The following is a 21,641-nucleotide window of genomic DNA, read 5'->3' on the forward strand; positions in this document are numbered from 1 at the left end:
TCTCTAAGAATGTCCTTTTAAAAGGCCCGTGGCCTGCACGCAACCCCCCCCACGCGGCGCCCGCTCTGCTCAAGGAGCCGCAGTTCAGGAGATGCCCGGGCCCGCCCCCGACAGCTCCCACCGGCTCCCTCGGGTCAGAGGGAGGCGCCGGGCAGGGGCCTGGGCCCTTTAAGTCTCCCCTGACGGGAGCAGGGATCACAAAGGGAGGGATTAGCCATGATAGGAAAGATGTGTGCTAATGTCTTTACAAACAATTCCAAGGGCGAGGGTACGGGTGTTAACGTCTTAGAAATGGGTCTTAATGTTTCTACCCACTTCAAGCCACAGGTTTGTTACAAAACGCAGACAGTTTGATTCCTGAAACAGACAAATGGGTCCACACAAGCCTGAGTTTCTGAACTTTGGGGGAAAATTACAGGCTCGAGGGGAGAATATGTGGTAGACCGTTTGGGAAGGCTGTACCTTCCCAGTATCTCAGCAAATGGGCTAAGGAGGAGGGCAACAAGCACCCGGGAGTTTAGGATAAAAGGAAGCTGCACTTTCTGAAACTTAGAGAGAGAATATCCCACAGGCTAATGTCCCAGTGGACTCTCTCCCTTTATTTGAATAAAGTTGCAGGACTCCTCTGTCTCCTTTATGGACACTGGCTTTTCATGATCTTCCCTACAACCACATGTACAGAAGAGCTTCTGCCCCAAGAGACCACCTGGCTTTGAGGCCAAACCAACCTGGACATCAAAAAACGCAGGCAGGCACAGAGGAAAACATCTGGCTTTGGAGCCAGCCATATCCACAGTGGAGTGGCTGACTTTTGCCTGGCAGCCACCCCTGCGCTCACACACAGCCAGCCCAGGGTGCACCACAGGCTACATGGGCTGAGAGTGGCGCACGACATGGGCACTGTCACCCTGCCAGCTCAAGAGACAAGTTCAGCTGCTGTCCATCACCCTCTCAGAAGGAGTTCAGGCTGTGACATCTACCTGACAGAATCAACATCTTCTGTGCTTCCTAGAGTGGATGTGGCTCCTCAGACAGAGCTCCCATGAAACCACACAGCCATCCAGGCCTCTGGGTGCAGGGACTGCCAGAGCCTTTCACTGGGAAGCATGGCAGTGGTGAGAACAACTGCGTTCAGTGTGGCCAAGATCTGCCCACCCTCGGGGCTCAGATATGAGAGGATGTAGAAAGATTAAGGGGCATAAGGGAGTCTGAGAAAGATTCGTAGAACCAGGCTCTGCCCTGTCTGACAGGAACAGCCACCCCAGAATACACAGGTTCAAGGGAATCCTGTATGCTCCCCTGGCAGGTGAAGGCAGTAACTTAAAAGGAGTGGGTGGAAGCAAATCCCCTCCTTGCCCACCTTGCTTACCCACATGCCTCTGTACAGCAGGTATGAATCCCTCATGTGGAAGACCAGGCAATGGATGATGCAGATGTTAGTCCATCTACACCAGAGGTGTTGCCGTGGCTGTGACACCCCCAGACCATGTCCACCTCTAAAGAAAGATGGGTTACAGTTGTAGGTGACTCCTTTCTGAGGGTCCAATGTGCCACACAGACAGTCCTCTTAGGGAAGTCTGCTGCCTTCCTAGGGCCCAAGTTAAGCACAGCACTAGGACACTTCCCAGCCAGGTTCAGCTTCAGACTGTTATCCACTGCTGCTCTTCCATGTGGGTGGCAATGAAACTGCAACACACAGTCCAAGGGCAATCAAAGGAGACTTCAGAGCCTGGGGATGGTTGGTAAGAGATTCTGGAACACAGTTTCTTTCCTCTGTCCTTCCAGTTGTGGTCAGTGACATTGAAAGAGATGGATTCAGTCTGCTGAATATATGGCTTGGTGGCCGATGTCACTGCCACAATTTCAGATTTTTTAATATTTTTTTTAACAAGGCATGCTGCGGTTAGATGGGATCAACTTTTCCCAAAGGGAAAGAGGATCTTTGCTCAGAGCTTTGCTCACAGACAGCTGTAAACCAGTCTTGGAGGGGGACATAGATGATATCAGGCTGGCCTGTGACAAGCTGTGGGACATTGCAAGGTGAGGGGGTGCAAGTGAGGGTTCTTGGCCTGTTGCTCAACATGCTGGGTGTACTGGAGCACACCTGAAGTCTTAGGGAGGTGAACTAGGGAGCCAAAAGGGAACCCCACTTCCTAAAACCGCTTTGTGGCATGTGTGCCTAATCCTCATTAGTCCAACTGCACCATCCTGAGTCGGGGCTGACCTGCATGGTAGATTAGAGCAGGGATCTGCTATGTCCCCATCCTCCTCTCTGCCAGGCTGTGGAAGATGGAGCAGAAGCCAGAGATGAGCATTAAAAGCATGGTTTTGATTGCACAGGTAACACCGAATAGCCAGCTCAGAGCTGCTTCACAGGGCATGAGAACTCAGGAACCTGTCACTTGGCCACTAGAACCACTGCCATGGATAGAGTAGATGGAACACAGGGGCTGCCACTGGCATGTCCCAGCCAGCGAGAAGCCCTGTACTAGCAGCTTGGAGGTAAAAGGGATCCTGGCTACCATAACTTCCCCAGCTCTGCACACAGGACACCCAGTGGGGGATGATGGGCTGCCTGCTTCCAGGCAGCACAGCTGTGGCTGGGCTGGACCATATTGATTTTGGATGTGCTGGGAGAAAGGCTCAGGCACCATCCCCTATTCTCTAGCAAAACTTTTCCATCAGCAGCAGGAAGAGCAAGAGCCTCAGCCTGCACTAGCATAAATCCTGCAGATTTGGAATAATAAGCAGCACAGAAGAGGTTAAAAACTGCAAACCTGTTAGAGGCAGGGAGAGTTCGAGCTGGTCAGAGAGCACTGTAATGCTGAGCACAATGGTCTGGTCAGGGGAACCCCTTTCCAACTCCCTCAAACAGAGGTCTTTCCATGATGAATCAGGAGGAGATGATGAATCAGGAGGAGTCATGCAGACAGAACCTTCTAACACAAGCACGCTTCAAAGCTCAGCCCTTCCCTTGCTCTGCAGGCCACACAGGCACGGGTCAGTTTAGGACACATGCCTCCTGTGGAGTTCCTCAGAGGGCTGCTCACTCACCAAGAGGCCAGGGCTGGGAGGAGAGATGGCCACGCAGACTGCCTTGCAAACTAACCTAATGTTCATCTTTACAAGCTGTATGAAACAACCATCCCAGAGCACCCGCAACCCAGTGAGGAACTGCAAGAGCTATTGCATGGAGCAGCCATCTGTGGGCAGAAAGTCGTACACATACAAGGCCACCGACTTGGACAGATACGTCATGGTGCCAAACCGGCCGCTTGGTGCACTGTCATACAGCAGGCTGCAGATGCCTGTCGAAGGATCCCTCTCCAGCATGTGCTCATCAGCACCCAGGGCTTTCTGGATTTTGGACAGAGAAGCAGAGAGACATCATTAGGAAAAAGGGCAATCCCATTATCAGCTTCCATCCCAAGTATTTTCTTTTGCACTCAGTGTGACACATTGATGATGAGGAGTGGGAGGAAGACACTATTGCTTTGCTGTGCCCCATGAATACAACAGGGAAAACAGGCAGGGCTCTCCAAGTGGGTGAGCCCTGCACAGGTATGGGGAATGTAGCCAGCAGCCCTGGGTGAGGCCTGGCCCCTACCTGCTCCTCATAGAAGAGGTCATTTGCTATGTGCAAGATCTTTTCCACAGCTATGATGCCACCAATGGTGTGCACCTCCATGTCCACCAGCATGGTGAGCACTAAGATAGCTTCCACCAGCAGCTGCCTGTACTCTGGCTGGGGCACACGGTTGAGGACAGATTCCACATGCACAGCAAACTTCATTTCCCCTGGGGTCATCTGTGAGGAGGTAGAAAGAAGTGTACCTAAAGCACTGTATCACCTGCTGAATTCCTGAGCTATGCTGGGCAATCACCCAGGGTAACCAGCACACAACAACCCATGTGCCCCATCCCCCCTTCACATGAACTTCCTACCTCTCTGGTTGTTGAGGAGGGAAGAACAAAGCCCTCCACAGAGAGACCATGGCACTGCAGAACAAGAAGGAGAGATCATGGTTATGGCTTGGAGAAGCATCATGCTAAGGTACATAGGTCCAGCCCACGAACTTGCTCCCAGTTGAGCACTGGTGCATGCTGCCCATACACCCCAGCTCCACCTCCTGACTCCATATAGCATCACTCCTTTCCCATCAGTTCAGCGTCAGCCAGAGCCCCCTGCATGGGGCTCTGCTCCCTGGCTCACCATGCTGAGGATTGGCTGTGCCCAGAGCACCTTCAGCTGTGGCTCTAGCCATGCATTTGTCTGCTTGATGCATGAAGCACCTGAGCAGTTCCCCTCTGCAAGGTACAGGCTGAGGCACATCCTACAAGACTACAAGGCAAGTGCACATCTTCTACAGCTTTCCAAGGTCAGCTGCAGGCCTTGTCTCTGAAGCATATATCTACACAGCATCAGGGACCAGCCCTGAGTGCCTAAGTCCCCTTGGCAAGGCTGGTGCCTGGGACTGGAGGCTCACATGCATGGAGAGGCACCAGTCTAACTCACCTTCTGCAGGACCTTCCAGACCTTCTGGTAGAAGCCCACAGGGACACGGTTAAGGGCCCCATCCAGCCGGCGCCTCCGCTGCCACTGGCCCTGACGGCTGTCCGTAGTGCCCTGGTCTTCTAGCATCCTTGAAAAGGAGTCCTTGCCCAGCAGCTCTGTGTGCCCAGCAGACTGGGCAGACAAAACAAGAACCACAGAGACTGCTGCAAAGTTAAATATCCCACAGGAACGCAGCCTGCTGCTGCTCAAGAGTTTGTTGTTTGAGGTTCTCCAGCCTCATTCCCAAGACAGAGCTGCTACCCCCTGCCCCCAGCAAAGCCCACCTTACAGCCCCAGCTCCCTGTAGCATCCCCCAGAGCACAGCTCCTTCCTGCAACCACAAACAAGACAGACCCTATGTGTGCAGCCAACAAACATAGGTTACCAGAGAGGACCTGAGGGCGGTGTCTCCGGACTGCAAACTGAGGGGCTGAAGGAGAAAGGGAGAGATGGAAATGAGACCATGCCAGAGCAGGGCAGCAGTCACAGCAAACAGAGTAGCAGCAGCACAGGTCAGAGTCAGGTGCCAGGGCAGTTATACCAGGGCCAGGGCTGGCTGGAGACAGAGGGAGTTTTGAAAGGAAAGCTGCAGAGGGCTGCACATGCCAGAGCCGCAGCAGCAGTGGGTTTGCACTGGCCTGCACACAGGAATAGGACTGCTACTGCTCTGCTGGCTTGCTGGTATGGGCAGGGATTTAGTCTTGAGCAGACAGAAGGAACTGTAGGAAGGTCACTGCCCACAGACAACCCTCTGTGATGTCAGGTTTCACACTGCAGCAAGTTGGTCCTAACTCTGCTGCATCAGCCTGGCCCCAGCAAGTTCTGTCCCCTGTCTCTTTAATGACAAGACGTGTTCTAGAGCTCAGGACTCCTCCTGGACATAGGCACAAGAGGAGGTCCTTGGCATTTGTAGATGACCACAGGCATCCTTCCCCAGAGAAGAAATAGCTGGGGAACCTGCAGGCAGGATCCAGTGAACTGTCCAGCAGAGTCACTACTGGTCAGGGCACTGGCAGCATCAAGCCATCCTGCTCAGCAGATTTTGTGGGTATAATGGAATGTATTTGAGCACAGCTCCCAGCTGGCTATAATGGCAGTTGCTTAGAGGAGAAGCCAACTCATTGTTGCAGTAGCTGAGGGAAGCTCATTGACTTGTGCATGCAGGGAAGCTGCCCTGGTGCATGGCATGAGGGGCAAAAGCTGAGGCTGCAGGACCAGGGAGGCTTCACCTTACTCCCAGGCAGAGACTGCCTACGTTTATCCAATTGCTGCAAGAGAAGAACAAAATGAAGGTTCTGCTGTTGGAAGATGCCCACCAAGATGCTGGCCACACCTGGGACACCACATGGTCCTCCTCACCCCTGCACCTTCTCAAGCACCCCTGTGCTCCCACTGAATTGCCAGAGCAACCCCTACCCACTACCAGATTCACCCCAACTTTCCCCTCAGGACAGAACTGGAGACAAAATTAGCTCCTGGAAGCATCTGTGTCTCCCACTCTTCCGTCAGTTCTGTCTGGTTTGTAGCTGGTTTTCACCCACAAGACCTGTCGTGAGTGGCCTGCACCACCTGCCCTCACCTGTTTGATTTCACTTTTCAGCCTGACAAGGCCAGTGCGCTCAGGCCTGGTGGTCCCGACAGCTCCCATGTCACAGATGGATACAGCAGTGGTGAGCGACGAGTCCACTGAACGCACTGGTGGGGAAGAGAGGTCTAGAGTGGGCCACATTGCTCAAGGCATGGCCATCCCTCATCCCACATCGCTGCCTGGGCACTGGGACCTCTGCATGACCTTGCCCTCTAACATGATAACATCACAGATCCATGAGCGCAGTACAGAACTGCTTCAATTTAGACCCAACCAGATCAAGTGTCAAACTAAGCAAAGCTCAAATAGCCATGAGATTCGGGCTTGATCCCAGAAGTCACTCAGCCCCATCCTTATGAAGAGCAGAACTTCCTGTTGGACCCCTCCAGTGCTGAAGCATCTGTGCTGAACATGGGGGAGAACAGGGACAGCGCTCAAAGGTAGGAACATGTAGATCTGGCCATGCTGTGCACTCAGCTTTGCCCCGAGATGCTCTCTGCTGCAACTCACCGCTCCTTTCCACCCCAAACTCCTTGCCAGAAAGGATGTGGTAGAGGAGACTCTTCATGTCTGATGGGCTGAGATTCATCAGGTTCTCCGTGGCTTCTCCAGCTGGAAAGAAGAGAACTGTGATTTTGTAGCCTACCTCACAGTCCTCCTAGGACATTTCTACCCTGCATGCCATTCTGTGACCAGGGGGAGCACTGGTACAGGAGGTCATCTGGCAAGGACATACACTAGGCTCCAGGTGTTGCCTATAACATGGACTCTTCCCATGGCAAGCCCAGCACATGCTGGGATGGAGACTGCAGTGCAATCACTTGTTTGTACTGCTCAAGAACATGTCCAGCTGCAGACACTGGCACTTCTATGCAGGGTCTTGTCCTAGCCTGAGCTGCCCACTTTTAACAGTACTCCTTTGTGGCTGACAGAGCCCCAAGCATCACAGCACCTACCCCAGCAAGGGTGTTGTCTCTGCCACATGTACCTGAACAACGCAGGGAGTGTGCCAGCTCTGTTGCCATCACCTGGATGATGAGCCCAATGCGGATGCGGAACATCTCAGCAAACAGTGCAGGCTGTGTGCGTATGTACATGGCTAAGTATACCATGATCTCCTAGAGGGACAAAGGCAGATCACCTCACTGCTGCTCACCGGGGCAGATACCCAGCTTTAGGCTTCCCTGACATCCCAGCCCCTCACCTGGGTGAGGATAGACACACTGAGGTTCTTCTCACTGGCTTCATCAATAAGGTGAACAAGTTCCTCATAGGGGATCGGGCTGGGGTGTGGACAAACAACAGAGCAAGTGAGAGGCAGCAGAGCAAACCCTGCATACCCCCAGTACAGCCCCAAGAGGAGAGATATAGGCTGGGGACAGCCACCCAGGGCCACTCCTGCCCATGGACCCCAGAGCAGCAGGCTCACATCCAGACCCAGCCCAGCATGCTTGGGGAGAGAGAGGTGCCACACTCACGTGGAGATTGTCTTCTCACGTGGCTCTGGGGGCAGCCCCACTGTCAAGTGTTTCTGGTGAGACAGGAGGTCAGTACAGGCCTGGGGACAGAAAGGCAGCTGCTGTCAACAGCTGAGGGTTTGGGGGCTCAGCACAAGGCAGAGGGAGACAGAGCTGATGCAGCCATGGTTCTCCTGCTCACTCTGCTGCCTCCTCCCTGACAGACCTCAGCCTGGCTGTACAGCTGTTACCTCAGAGGCTGGCTGTACAGCTGTTACCTCATCCAGAGCTTCAACTTTCTTCTTGAGGATACCAGAGATGTAGCGAATCAGGGCCCACTGGCGTGTCTCCCCCACACGCACATACAACTCAGTGAGCAGCTCCTTGATGGTGGGGCCAGGCTCACTATCAAGCCCTGTGTGCCACTCGGGTCCCCTGTGAAGATGAAGGAGGTGCTGCGTTATGTCCAGCAATTTGTCTATCGCAGCTCCCTGGCAGGCCCCCTGGGCTGTGCCAAACCGCTCTATGCACAGTGAGCCCTCAGGACAGAGATCATCCTACTTGAGGATGTGGAGCATGTAAAGGATGTCTGCTTGTTCCTGCAGCGTGGGGCAGATGCGCAGCTGGTCCACCAGTGCCTTGCAGTCCACGTTGCCATCCTCATCACGTGGCAAGTTCATCTCTGCATAGAGTGCGTGGCTCTGGAGGAAGGGAGACCTGTGCTGATGATTAGCATCACCAGCACCCTGCACCAAATGGACCCATGCATATTCTCCCTCATCAAACAACAGGACTTCCCTTTGCAATCCTGCAAGGACACTCTGGCTATAGCTGAAAGGATAGCTCAGTCTGGGAGAGACAGAACTCACCTTGCCATCCAAGTCATGCTGGTGGAGTGAACTCAGAAGCTTAACTGACTGCTGCGATGCCTGGAAGATCCTGCTGGGGACATACATCCCAACATCTAAAAAAAACCCCACAGGTTGGCAGAGACACATCTAGACCCAGTCACCACTACTGTGCCCCAAACTACCTCAGACACTGACACTGCTCCCCAACCAGTCCTTGCAGAGAAGTTGGCTAAGGGAGAAGGAGCCCCTGTCTACCCATTCAGAGGAACACCACAGGGAGCTGCCATCCTTTATTGAGTTTTCATGGGGCTGCCCAGGCACCAACTCCAAGACACTCCATGGCCAGGACTAACATGATGGACATAAAGTGCCTTTGCCCAGGTAAAGGCTTAGTTTCTCTGCAACCCACGGTAACCCTAGCATCATACAGCTGTGAAAGCTCCCAAAGCACTTCAACCTCACCCCTGGGCTCAAGGGAAGATGTGGAGGGTGTTGGAGTTACTCACTCTGGACATGCAGGTCCTTGGCCTTGGATGCCAGGGACATGAGGTCACGGGTGGTGTGGACAGCAGCCCTGAAGCGGCTCAGCCCTCCCCGCTGGGTGGTCGGAGGCAGGTTTGACTGCGGAGTCGTGCGCTGCAGCAGGTGATCCAGATACTGAGCAACCTCATCGTCAGTGTCCTCTGGAAGGGAAAGAGCAGAGCAGAGCAGAAGCTACTTTGAGTCATAGCACCAAAGGCCCAGAGAGCTCCACCTGTGCCTCAGCAGGGAGAAAGCTTTGCTGGCTGCACAAAGTGACAATGTAGGGCCAGTGCTGGCAGTCAGGTAGACTAATGGACAGTGCCAGCAGCCAGGCACACAAAGCACCCCTGTTCCTGCATGACTCCTGCCTAGGACACTGCCTGCCCTAAACTGGGGCTCTCTCCATGTCCCATGTTGACAAAGGAAGCAACAGCATGTTGCTGCAGCATGTCTCTGATCCAAGCCTGTGCAAGGACAGGAACGTCCCACTCAAACCCTGCAGGAAAACCCTCACACTCCTTCTCTCCAGGGAAGAAGTGGGGAGGTACAGCCAGAGGCAGCTTGTCCAAGCAGAGACCACTTACAAGCACCCAAGCACAGCAAGGGCATCTTCCAAGCAGGACTCCAGCAAGGGAGCAAGGCAAGGTGGGTTTTGCAACAGTTATTTGTAAGTTGGAGTTAAAGGAAAAGTTATGGTTCCTGCTTTGCTCTTTGCCCAGCTTCAAGCAGCCCCCAACACCACATCAGGATCATGAGAGGAACCATGCACTAACAGCAGCATGGAAGACGGTGCTCAGAGGCCAGGTCTCTGCTCAGTCAGGAGATAAAAGTGAGGGGATGCCCCTGGGGGGGAACTGCCTCAGATAAAACACAGATGTCAATGCACTACCAATGGGCCAGGGCAAAGTTATGCTGCTCTCCAACTGGCAAACTTAGAGATGTGTTGGGCCCAGGAGACAAGCTGCTGACTGCACCTGAAGCAGCATGGCATCTCCTTTCCACCCCTCAACAGCGTGCCTCGTGACAGTGCCTGAAGGCTAGGCTGGAAAAATCCTCTAAGCACCACCCTTGAGAACATTCACCTGGCTGCAGCATCTGTCCACAGGAAATCTAAAATTTAGCATCTTTGAGATGCTGTTAAAAGACCAGGCAGATCCTCTCACTGGAGCTGGGAGGCAAAGCAGACACCTTGGACAAACCCTGATGCAGCCTGTAAGGAGGCTGCAGATGAAGTGAGAGAAGGGCAAGAAAAATGAGCATTCAGAGTCCCAGCAGTGCGTTCACTGGCTGCAGGAGCTGCAGAGTTAAAACATAGTGGGAAAGCTGATGATGACCAGTGCTAGGTCACACAGGAGATGTCCCCAGGCCTGCTTGCAAGGGGAACAGCAAAACTTGCACCCTGCACAACTGGGCGGGGGGGGGAGGGGGTGGTCCCTTATGCTGTGACAGGCCAAAGCATTCTCAGGTACTCTCTATACAGCAGTAAGGCTTCAATTTGGCACTCACGGGAGTAGCTCTGCCCAGGGGAGGGGCAAAGGCTTTGGGAAAAAAACCAGAGATTAATTAGGTTGCTCTTCCCCACCACCTTTGTCACTGTGCTATCACCTTCTGCATTGCCATTTATGCATCAAAGACCCTCAGCCACATCTCCCAAGCTGAGGCAGGCTGCCAATCCTTTATCTCTTCTCCACACAGCAGCTTATGAAGGTCAGAGCTGCTCATTCCAGACAAGGTTGACAGAGAGCCAGATGGGAACATGGTGAAAACCCAAGCACATGAAGAACACAGCGGTGTATGCTGGCAGGGAGGTTGGGTGTTATGGTTGTAAGGGTGAGTTAGGCATTTGCCACCCCACAGTAATGACTGGCCTGTTCTTGTTTACCATCCTCTGCTACCTGCAAGCCATACAGCCACTCCTAGGTGTCTAGCTTCTCAAAGCTGTCACTGCTGAGCCTGTAACTCATGGCAAAGACCTTACCCTCTGGCCCAGGGTCCATAAAGCTGAGGTGTGTTCGGCATGATGTTGTCAGGAACTCCGACAATTTACCAGTCTGAATTCTGGGCAAGAGATAGGAAGGTCACATGGAGAGGAAAGGGGAGGTGATACCCTTGGCTTTACCTCCTGGCTCCTGCCCTTTGATGGGGAGAGACATGTTCACCAGGAGCATTCACACACTGGTGTCTACTTTAGCTGCCTGCAAATCTTTCAGCTGTGGGTGGGCATGGAAGGGCTGCCCAAAAGCTATTAGAGAAATCCTGTAGCCATGGATTTGATGACATGAAGGGCCATGTCCTCTCTTTCATCTCCTCTGTTGGGATTGTAGCCCTAGGGGACGCTGATAGCCTAGCACACCCCAGTGTATCTTCCCCAGCTTGCTCCCCCACGCCCTATACTCTGCCCAGCAGGTATCCTCATAACCAGGCTCTTGGAGGCCATGAGCCCTCTCCCTCCTGCACTGCAGGAAGCTGCACTCACCTTGCACCACCGAAATACCCATCCTGCAGCTTCTGCAGCATTGCCAGCACCGTGGGATGCACACTGCTGCTGGTTTCATCTGTGTGGAAGATGCACAGGCAGTCAGGCCCTCATGCTCAAACTCACCCCCAGAATGTAACCCAGGACTAGGTGAGCGTTCAGACACCCAAAGCACCATGGCCAGACCCTTACTCTGGGGTATGTGGTCAGGCTGTGGTACCAAAAGCACCACCCAAAAAGGGAAATTCTGGACTGTCCAGGCTGGATTCAAGGAAAACCATGCCAGGATGCACTCCAGGCTCCACGGATTTCACCTTTGGCTGAAGCAGACAGTACTAGACAGCAGCCCCTAACAGCCCTCTGCTCTGTCTCTGCCTTTCACATAAAGAAGCAGAGGAGTGAGCTGCTGTCGAGGTCAGGAGACACCACAGCAAAAGGCACACTCGAGAAATTAAGGGGATTTTAAATACACAAGGAGAGACAGAAAGGCCTTAAAGCAGAACAAAGTCACTTTCCTACACCAGGCTCATAGGGAACCTGTGAGCTGCTGCAGGCAAGCCAGTTCTACTCTGTGCCTTTACTCCTTCCGGTTTACTGTTTTCTCCTCTCTGTTGATTAGGAAAGCCTTTAGCAGGTGCTCAGTCTTAAAGAAGAGTCAAGACACAGAAAGAGCACCAAGAACACTTCTACAGAGAAATTGTGTTTTTGGTCTTGCTCCCAAAAGGCCTTCCCACAAGCCTATTTGCCTGGAGCCTGAATACGTCTGTGCCAGCAAACAGCCCTTGAGCTGCAGGTACTAGTGCCTGACAGACGACCTTGTTAGCTGCCAGGCCAGCTGCCCACTCAACATGGCTCCTCTGAGCAGTAAGCTCTGCACAGGACACTACTGGCTGCTCCAGCCTCACCATGTCCCTGTTATTGAGATGGTCACACATTTGCCCACCCCCTTCCTCCTGCAGAGCTATTTCCCAGGGCTGCTCTAAGCAAATGCCTTGCCATGCTGGAGCATCTATACCGAGCATGGTGTGGGAGATGGGGAAGGTGATGGTTGGTCGCCCAGTCATCCTCCACCGGCTGCACAGGTAGGAGAGGTCTGTCCTCAGCATCTCCACAATCATCTTGTTGTCAAGAGCCAGGTAGAACTGCTGCTGGTCTATGAACTTTGAGGACAGCAAGAGACATGATCAGCCCTACATGTAGTCACTAGGTCCTTATGGTGCCACCTATGTCTTCCCACAGGCACACAGTCAAGCTAGCCATGCTGTGCACCCAGAGGGCATGTGCCTTTGCACTAACAGCTCCTCCCTTACTTGGCAGGTGCTAGTACAGCCCAGCAAGGGACCCTCATACCCCAGGGCAGCTACTGGCCACTAACAACTATGGGGACATAACTAACACCATAGCTCAGCAGCAGCAGCATCCAGCCCCATACAGTGAGTCCATGTTGTGCCTGTTTCAAGTGAATATGCACTCCCCATAGTGCTAGGTTGGGATTACTGCTTGTACCCTGGACACACATCCCTGGCCTGCCATCAGCATCCTCCTGGTGTCCTCGTCAGGGTGAGCAGAGATTTTCATCCAATACTGATCATTAAAAGGCTCAAGCTGTCCCAACATCCACACAGCCAGGACCACCAACTGTGCTGCCTCATGCCACAGAGTTGGACTACTCCACACCCCCAGGCTGTTTAGAGAGCGTTGGGGTCACACCTTAGAGTGTGTATCTTAGAATGAGTACCCAGCCATTGAAGAAACTTCCTGCCCAGTTTCATATCACAGAATAGCTAGGAATGAGCCTCTGCAATGTCACTCACCTGTGGGGTAAAGGTAAAGATGCTCTTCCTGATTTTGTAGAGCTTGGAAGTCCCAAGGACACCCATATGCCGGTAGGGCCGTCCAGTAAGGCACATCTGCTTGTTGCGGCCTGGGAAGGCAGGGAGAGGAGTTTTTAGTACAAGCCTTCTCATGAAAGGGCTGCAGCAGCAAGTAGTGCCAGGCATCTTGCTACCAGCCAGCAGGGAAATGCTAGTTTGAAGCTGGGATATCCCAGAACTGTGTGTCAAGCCGGTACAGTTCTAAGGGACAGTAATTCTGTCCCCAGACCTGCCCAGAGGGGTAGAGACATGATGAAACAGCAATACACAGCCTGTCCTGACTTCTGCAGTGTCACAGTTTCTGGTCTTTGGGCATGTCAGAAGCAGGAGCAGTGCTAGGGGTGCCCCTCTGCATAGGGCTGGGCCCCCTAAGCTGACAGCTCTATCAGCATTCCAATTGCTCCTGGATGACTCCCAAAGCCCAGGATGGTGCAGCAACAGCATTACCCCTTGCTTGTCAGCTCTGGCAGCTGCCAGGCTGCTCCCCCTGCCCATCACGCTTGGCCTTTTGGTGGCCTAAATTAGCTGCCAAATTAAATCACAGCAGATCAGGTGTCTCCTTTGGCCCAGGCTAAATCTCTGGCTCCTGCAAAACAAACCCCCTGCCCGAGGGTTTGCAGCATCAAGGAGCAAGCATGCAGAGGTGAGCACATCCTCCCTTCACACTCAGCCCTGCCCACCCACTAGCAACAGCCATACTGCCTGAGCTCTGGGCCCTCTTTGCCAGGGACAGCCAGAGGGCGCTTCTGGGATCTGGCTCCCCCATCCAGATCTGAATACAGGAACAGAAGACAACTCCTGCCCACATGAGGTTCAACATCTATCAGTCTCTTGTCTCTTCCTGGGGTGACTGTGCAACTGCAAGCCAAAGCTCTATTCCTGTCAGAATCACACTGAACAGCACTGTCTGCCACTTTGTTCCCCTTTGCCATCAGTGGCCTTATCAGGCCTAGAAATGGGCAGCAGAATCCTCATCAGCCAAGCAGAGGGCAGGACATGACTGTCTATGAGCAGGAGTGCCAGGGGTGAGACAGACCCTTCTGCACCCCATTTGCTGCAGGAGCAGGGAGCCCAGCTCACCCAGCCGGGCATAGATGTGGCTGAGGATGCGAGCAGGCTGCACTCTGATGGGGTAGACATCTGCCACAGTCTCCACGTTAATGCCTTCCTTCTGCAGGATTGCCTTGATCCCCTCTGTTTCAGCCAGGATACACACTGTGGATGGAAGACAGTCTCAGTGCAATAGAGGCACAAGGCTGTGTGACAACACTGCCCCATGCCTTTGGGGACACATACGAGGCACCACACCACAGAGAAGAAGCTGTCTGGGGTCCCTTGGGAACCAGTTCCCACTGCAGAAGTCTGCTTTGCTCCTCCTAACACTCTATACACACAAGTCTTCCTCACCAAGTGGCAGGAAAACAATTTTCAACCTCTCTGCAGAGGAGGCTGCAGCAGATGATAGTTTTGTGGGTCAACACAGGATGAAACGGAAGGACTTGCACCCCGTCTTTCACCCACCCTGCCAGGGCTGAGACTGGGCTGTATTGGCAGCAACCCATCAAGCAGAGTCACCCCAGAGGCACCTCTGAATTCTGCACAGCCAGAGTCCTCCCCACCTGCCAGACTCAGGGGTTTGGGACTGGTTCCTTTCCCTCACCTTGGACCACCACATCAGGTTTAGGGACAGTCGCGAAACGGCGGTTGAGGGGATCTATTTCACCAGGAGCTAGAAACCCCTGTGGAAAAAAAAGGTATAAAGAGACTAACATTTTATGGGTAGGGTAGAATGGATGATGCCTACAGACAACCCACCTTTAAGAGGTCCTGGGGGATGGAGGTGACAACTTCCCCATGGTGAGTGGCAGCATTTGCACCTTCACAGCTCAGAGCCTAGTCCCACAGCCCTCCCCAGCACCCAGGGTGACCCTACCTCGGCCATCAGACAACCCAGGATGTAGAGGGACTGTCCCCACATGTGTGGCAGCTTGCCCATGGGTATCCTATCCACAGTGTGTGGATTCCTGTATTCTTCATCCACCTGGAAGACAAGTCAGGAGGTCAAGAAGGGATCCATAGACACAGGATGCTGAAGGAAGCATCCTCACTGCATCTTGAAGTCCAGCAGTTCAAGGCTTAAAACAAGGCCTGACAACAGCATTTGTCACAGACCCAGGTTACATTCCTCCTCTCTTACTATGACTGCCCCAGGCATCTGTGTCAGACAACAGAGCAGCTGCTCAAACCATGTTTGGTTTCTCAGTTCAGGCCATCCCACTAGAACTGACATGCCCCAGGAGCACTCAGAGATGCTTTCTGATACTGGTGAGGAGCACATCTCTCCTGGATAACCTGAGCATCAGGAGGCTACTGCTCTTAGCCCAGGCCCACACAAATTCCTTCACCACTGCACTGGAGCTCAGCTCCACCTACTCAGCCCAGGTCTGCTTGTTCTGAGCTCTCGGAGCACTGAGTCTCTGAGCAAGCAGACTGTCAGCAAAGAACTCTTGTGTGTGGGAACAAGAAATGCTTTGGGAGAAAAACCCCAATTTTTATCACAGTTTCCTAACAGCTCCAAGCCATCCTTTTTATACATGAGGTTTCCATGCACTACATGTGCCCCTTCACTAACAATTTGGGTTAATAAGCACTTAAAACTTAATTATCTGATAAGGAGACCAGAAGTTTCAGCACTGGACTTTCATGATCCTTGTGGGTCCCTTCCAACTCAGAATATCCTGTGATTCTGTAAGACACTCCAGCTTTCTACCATAGCTCAGGTTCACTCACCTTATCTGGTGGGACACTGTAGAGCTCTGGCAGCAGGCGTACCCCATTCTTCCCCTTGATAAGAACCCCCTCAAGGGCTTCCCGGTACTCCTGCACCTGAGAAGAGAGGAGAGGAAATCTGCTGCCAGCTACCTGCTTCCTTCCTCCACACACTTCTCCTGCCAGGGACTTTTTTCCACTAGCCCAGCAGGTCTCACCTCTCTTACCTGCTCCATGTTTCCACTGAAAATCCCATCAATCATCAAGTATGCCCAGAAGAGAGGCCACTCACACTCAATGTTCTCAAACAGCTTCAGCTCAGCAGGTTCATAGTAGAGGCGTCTGGGGTCCTGTAAGTGACATCAAGGCAGGTGGTATGTAACAGGATCCCCTCAAACTGACAGGGCTTCTCCTCCCCATGAGACCATAGCCTCAAATGTCCTCCCAGCCCTTATTTGCAGATGGCCAAGAAAGAACTGAAAAGCAATTTCACCTCCAGCCTCTGTTTTCTCCATTGGACTACCCCCTCCTGAGCCCCCTGCACTGATAATGGAGAGACTTACCCTTCCTGGGGTCTACATCCCCTGTGCCATGTTGGGTCCCCTCTGCCTTGCCTGCTCTGCCTGAGCCTCTCAGCATCTATATCCTCCAGCACCATCAAGTTGGCCCAGCCAGGTGAGAGGGCTTGGCCTGGTCACACAGGGCCAGAGAGGTTCCTTCATGGCCCTCCTGCCATGTGGTGCCACTGTGAGCCCAACACAAGGGAAGTTGTCAGGATGAAGAGCTGCCTGCACAGAGCCTTCCCACCACAGTTCTGTGTGGTGTAGTGCCCTATCCTCAACCCTCCCTGCTAACTGCTCTGTCTGCTGCAGAGAAGGGAGAATGTTTGCCTTAGCAGACTATTCAGGCAGAGAGGGCAGAAAGAGCAGATATCTTCTACCTGGACTCCAGCCATAAGCTTCCAAAATCCCATCTGACTCCAGCTAGCTGCATGCCTCTGCAGGCACTGCTGCTCTTTCCATGCCTCACAGCTCCCCAGAAGTAAGTAATCCACAACTGTGCATGCTGCCAAAGCTCACAAGCACTGGGAACACTGGATTGGAGATGCTGCTGCTTCCCTCTGGCTCTGGAGGAAAGGCAGCCACACATACTGCCTATTATGGGCAGGTCTGCAGAGATGCAGCAAAGGAGAAGCATTCAGAAGTACTCAAGACCAAAGGTTACAGGCCCAGCAGCTGGTGATGACTTAAGAGCCTTTAAATATCATTTCCTAGTTCAGCAGTTAACAAATGAGACTGCTGCTTATAAAATTTTCCTGTTTTCTCTCCCCAAAGCAGCAAACTCTCCACTTGCTCCCAGGGCCATTCTGACAGTACCCAAGCTGGCTGCTGGTCTAGGAGAGACAGAAGCAGCTTTGTGACCTCCACAGCTACCTTGCTCAGGGCTGATACAGCCCTGGAAGAGCCCACCTCAGCAAGGCTCCCATGCTGGGCACTGGTCCCACCTTCTACCAGCCTAAGAAAGACACACCACCAGGTCTCAGGATACAGGCAAAACCAGTCTCTGGCCATCTGCTATGGGCGTGGGTGGGACATACCACCTCTCCAATGAGCTCTGGCATTTTGGGGAGCCTTGCCCAGACCCATGACACTGCCTGGGGCTACTCAGGGCTCCTGTCTTCCCAGTGCTCCCTAACACAGCCTTTGTGCGGCATCCAGGCAGGCTGCTGCTTGGCAGTCAAGTTCTGCCAGGCAGCAGGGCTGAGGACCCTCACCTCTTTGGGAGTCCTGTATCCATCCCGGAGGAAGCGGCAGCAGCCATAGCGGCCCTGGAAGGGAGGGAAAGATGTGCTGAGCAGGAGGCACAGTGTGAGATATCTTGTACTTTCAATGCAGAAGCAGGGGCAGGATGTTTCCTTCAGCCAAACACCCCCTCCCTCACTCACCCAGCACTCAGGTACCACAATCACAGCCTGGGGCCACAGCACACAGGGCTGCTTCTTTGCACACCCCTGCCACAGGTCATGGAGACTGGGACAGGACATGCCCCAGCAACCTCCCACAGAACATGTTTTTGGGGAAAAAAGGGCTACAGCAGTCTGGACTGCAGCTGTCTCCTGGGAACAGTAAGCCAAGGGCAGAGATGCTCACCTGCAGCTTGGTGATAATCTCCTGCTTGGTGATTTCTACCAGCTCGCTGTCCTCCACAGCAAATGCTGGGTAGGAGATGACAGAGAGCACACTGGCATCCACCTCCTTGGATGTGGAGGCCCTGGGCAGCATTGAGTGGAGGATCGACTGGGCAAAGGGGAAGGAAAGGTGGTTAGGCTGTCAGGCTAACACTGCAAACCCAGTAGATCACAGTTCCTCTTGCAACAGTGTCATGGCTGAGGGGTTCTCACCTGGCAGTGCTGCACTTCATCTGACAGCACCCATATCACTGACTGTGGGCCTCCCTTGGCTCCAAAGAGATCCAGCTCATCCAGTGCCTCCAGGGCAGCCTGCAAGCAGGGTGAGACACAAAAAGACATGTCCTTTACCTTGCTGCTCATCTATAAGAGCTATCATTCCATGCTAGTCCCTCTGTGTAAAGCACTGCCCAAATTTAAAAGAATTTGAACCCTGCTGTGGCTGCAGAACATCTCAGGTCAAAATGGGACATCTCCAGACATCAAAAGGGTCTGGAACATTTCTGCAACACACCCCCAATTAACTTTTCACTCCCAGTTCAGGCAAAATCCAGGCTAGAAGGGCACAGTTTTATCCCAGTGCACAATAAGATAGGTTCCTGGGGAACCTATCACTGCATTGAGCCTCAGCAGTTCAACATGCCCAGCCTGCCCTGTCAAAAAGCAGCTCAGGGCCACTGGTGTTTCTCATCCCACCAGTCAGCATTGCTTCCCAGCTCACCTTGGCCATGCCAACAGAACTCGCATTCAACTCAGTGATGCCCTGGTTTGTCTTGTCCCCACGCTCCCATATGCCAAAGTCCTGTGAAGCAGGCACTGTTTCAGAACACACCCAGAAAGTCTTTGAATCACACCCATCCACGGTGCTTCCAGAGGGTGCAGGTGTGGCTCAGGTGGAACCCACAGCTGTTCCTAGACACCAGTGCAGTATTGCCACCATTGGAGCACACCCCTCCTCCCCAGCACATGCTACCCACCGCAGTTTTGTAGGCAGCTTCGATGTAGAACACAAGGTTCTGGATAAAGTTGACTTCATCCAAGCTGTGAATTATGTGGAGGCCTAAAGCAGAGGGAAGAATTCACATTATGCTCCAAGCCCACAAGCATACTCAGAATGGGGCTGCAGTAACCCAGGGACGATTCCTCCCCACTGCATGCCTGCCCAACGGGAGTTATGTCTTAGCTGACTCCATCTCCACTCCCACCCCTTACAGCAGCACTGGGGCTTCAGACAAACGGACTTTTGGAGAGACCAACATCAGAGGGCCCAAACCCGCCTCAGGTACTGTGAGCATAAGGAAACAGTGGGGGTCACGGAAGCCATTGCAACAGCTTGGCACCCAGGACGCTGCATCCAAACTGAGACTCTGAAGAACCTGAAGAGTAGCATGCTCAAAGCTGCAACGGGAGCCCCCAGCATTACCTGAAGCCGTCATTTGTGCAAGCATGAGGAGGTAGAGGGAGGTAGCATCCATCTGTAGGTGACCCCATTCGTGGTCTCCTACCACAGTGGCACAGGTGTGGGTGTTATACTTGGCATGCAGGCAGTCCCTGGTGCTCTGACTGTACTTGAAGGCCTCTACCTTGTCCACCTTGAGAAGGGCAAAGAGATGCAGGCATTCATCAAACCCTGTCTACAGAGAGATCTGACAGCTCCTGAGCCAAGGGCTGCCCTATGCCATGAGTGGAGCACATGGAGTCATGCCTGGCAGGGTAGAAATTCCGAAACCCCTGGGCTGAGCCCCACTGTGCACAAAGGCAGCGAGTTCAGGCTCACATGCTGCTGCAGCACAGGACTGCAGCAGTGGACAGCCCATTGCCACAGCTGCACCATGCAGAGAGAAAAGGGTTACCCCAAATGCCCTCAGGGAGGAGGAGCTGTAGAATCCTGCCAGGCCTCATGACAGGGAGCAGCTGGCAAAGGCTCCACTGGCTGCCAGCCCACAGCTCAGGAACTTCAATCACACCCATGACAGATGCTCACTCAGAATTTATTTCAAGACTTGCTGGAAGGAGGCCTTCCCTCTGCTCATCAAGGAAGGCTGGGGAGGGCTGGGCGAGCTAGGACAATAGCCTCTGTGGTATAGCAGGGCTTTAAGCAGACCACATGACACTCAGAGGTACTCCCCAGCCCCTACCTGTCTCATCATGCACTGGAGCAGCCCCTGCATCAGCTTCACCACGCTCTGCAGGAACAAGGAAAATAGGTTTGTTAATCTCCAGGAGAAGCCCTGACTCAGGATCAGCTGGCTGCTGACCTTTGTGGGGCTCAGTGTCCGTAATCAGAGCCCCTGCTCACATTTTCACAGCCCCTGGGTGACAGCAGAGGGAAGATTTCTTGGTCTGCCAGCAAGGCCAGGTTGCCATGCTGTGCAGGAGGACAGAGGGCATGGCTGCAGGACATGGCTCCCCGGCCCTTGAGAAAACGTCTGTGGCCCCGGATCACCCCAGAGCCAGAGGTCTAGACCCTCTGGTTGGGCTCCAGTGTGGTCTGGGAAGAGCAGGCTCTGACATCCATTCCCATTGCCTCCCGTGTCGGGGTAGAGCCGCGTCCTCGTCCTCACTGCACTGCCCCTGACCCAGCTGTGACCTGTGGCTGACCAGACCGGGGTGACTGCTGTCCCCGAGTGACACCAGCCCCGCCCCCGGCTCCTGCTCCCTCCTACCTGTTCCAGCTCGTAGGCCTTGGCCTTGTCCTCGTCGCGGTCGGCATTCTTGCGGTAGGCTAGGCCAAGACCCCACACCGCCAAGATGCTGTACACGTTGTCCCGGACCCAGGCGTCCTGGTGGTCGGCGCTGGCGGGGAGCAGCCCCGTCACCGCGTCCTGCGGAGGGGACGCACCGTTCACACAGAACTCCCTGGCCCAGCGGCCGGCGGAGCGCGCCGGGGCCCCGGGTCTGCTCCTCATTCCCGGGCAGGGTCCGCACCTGGTGGCGGAGGATAGTCTGCTGCACCAGGCGCCCGTAGCCGTCCAGACGTACACCCGAGTTGCTCCGGCTCCTCATGACGGCGGCAACAGGATGGGAACCGGCACCGGCGGGACGGCACGGGTCCTGTCAAAGCCCCGCCCCACCACTCCCCGTTCCGCCCCGCGGCACCGCCTGCTCGCTGCCGCCGACGGCGCTACCCGAGCACCGCTACAGCCCCTGAGCGGCCGCCCCACCCGCGCTGCCCGGCGCTTCTCGCCGGCGGTGGCTTCGGTCCACGGGGCGCTCAGTCCCGAGTGGGCAGGACCTGGAGGACATGGAGGCCCCGCGGGCGTGGAGGCGGGGGCCTTCGGCGCCCCCTGCCGGGCGAAGGCCGAGCAACGCTGAGTATGGATACGCGGCTGCAAGGACAGACACACGGACGGACACACGG

The 21,641-nt window shown here is 54.1% G+C and overlaps 1 protein-coding gene across 4 annotated transcripts; it reads right to left on the reverse strand.

Moving 5' to 3' along the window:
- Positions 1–215: 215 nt before the first annotated feature.
- On the reverse strand, positions 216–21,316 carry PHKA1 (phosphorylase kinase regulatory subunit alpha 1). 4 transcript variants are annotated; one of them, XM_066559497.1, is made up of 33 exons: positions 21,209–21,316; positions 20,947–21,105; positions 20,419–20,466; positions 19,704–19,872; positions 19,258–19,340; positions 19,002–19,082; positions 18,494–18,592; positions 18,243–18,389; positions 17,867–17,920; positions 16,320–16,442; positions 16,114–16,209; positions 15,257–15,364; positions 14,984–15,062; positions 14,404–14,538; positions 13,264–13,373; positions 12,465–12,609; positions 11,450–11,528; positions 10,952–11,031; positions 8,958–9,134; positions 8,470–8,564; positions 8,162–8,301; positions 7,879–8,035; positions 7,622–7,701; positions 7,348–7,426; positions 7,132–7,261; positions 6,654–6,755; positions 6,135–6,250; positions 5,785–5,823; positions 4,941–4,985; positions 4,517–4,687; positions 3,946–3,999; positions 3,608–3,808; positions 216–3,357 (listed from the first exon to the last, which is right to left on the reverse strand). In XM_066559497.1, exons 1-33 carry the CDS (start codon positions 21,284–21,286, stop codon positions 3,184–3,186), a joined length of 3,633 nt encoding a protein of 1,210 aa, XP_066415594.1. In that variant the 5' UTR covers positions 21,287–21,316; the 3' UTR covers positions 216–3,183. The 4 variants fall into 4 exon arrangements, with proteins under 4 accessions (XP_066415594.1, XP_066415595.1, XP_066415596.1 ...); XM_066559498.1 differs by lacking the exon at positions 5,785–5,823; XM_066559499.1 differs by lacking the exon at positions 4,941–4,985.
- Between the last annotated feature and the right edge of the window lie 325 nt (positions 21,317–21,641).

This window comes from Molothrus aeneus, chromosome 14 (genome assembly GCF_037042795.1).
Source record: "Molothrus aeneus isolate 106 chromosome 14, BPBGC_Maene_1.0, whole genome shotgun sequence".
Taxonomy (NCBI): Eukaryota; Metazoa; Chordata; class Aves; order Passeriformes; family Icteridae; genus Molothrus; species Molothrus aeneus.

Coding starts and splice junctions, on each gene's coding strand:
- PHKA1 (XM_066559497.1), bottom strand. CDS start 21,286: ATGAGGAGCCGGAGCAACTCGGGTGTACGTCTGGACGGCTACGGGCGC. Junction 21,106..21,208: donor AGACTATCCTCCGCCACCAG/GTGCGGACCCTG, acceptor TCCCCTCCGCAG/GACGCGGTGACGGGGCTGCT. Junction 16,210..16,319: donor TCAGTGGAAACATGGAGCAG/GTAAGAGAGGTG, acceptor CTCTCTTCTCAG/GTGCAGGAGTACCGGGAAGC.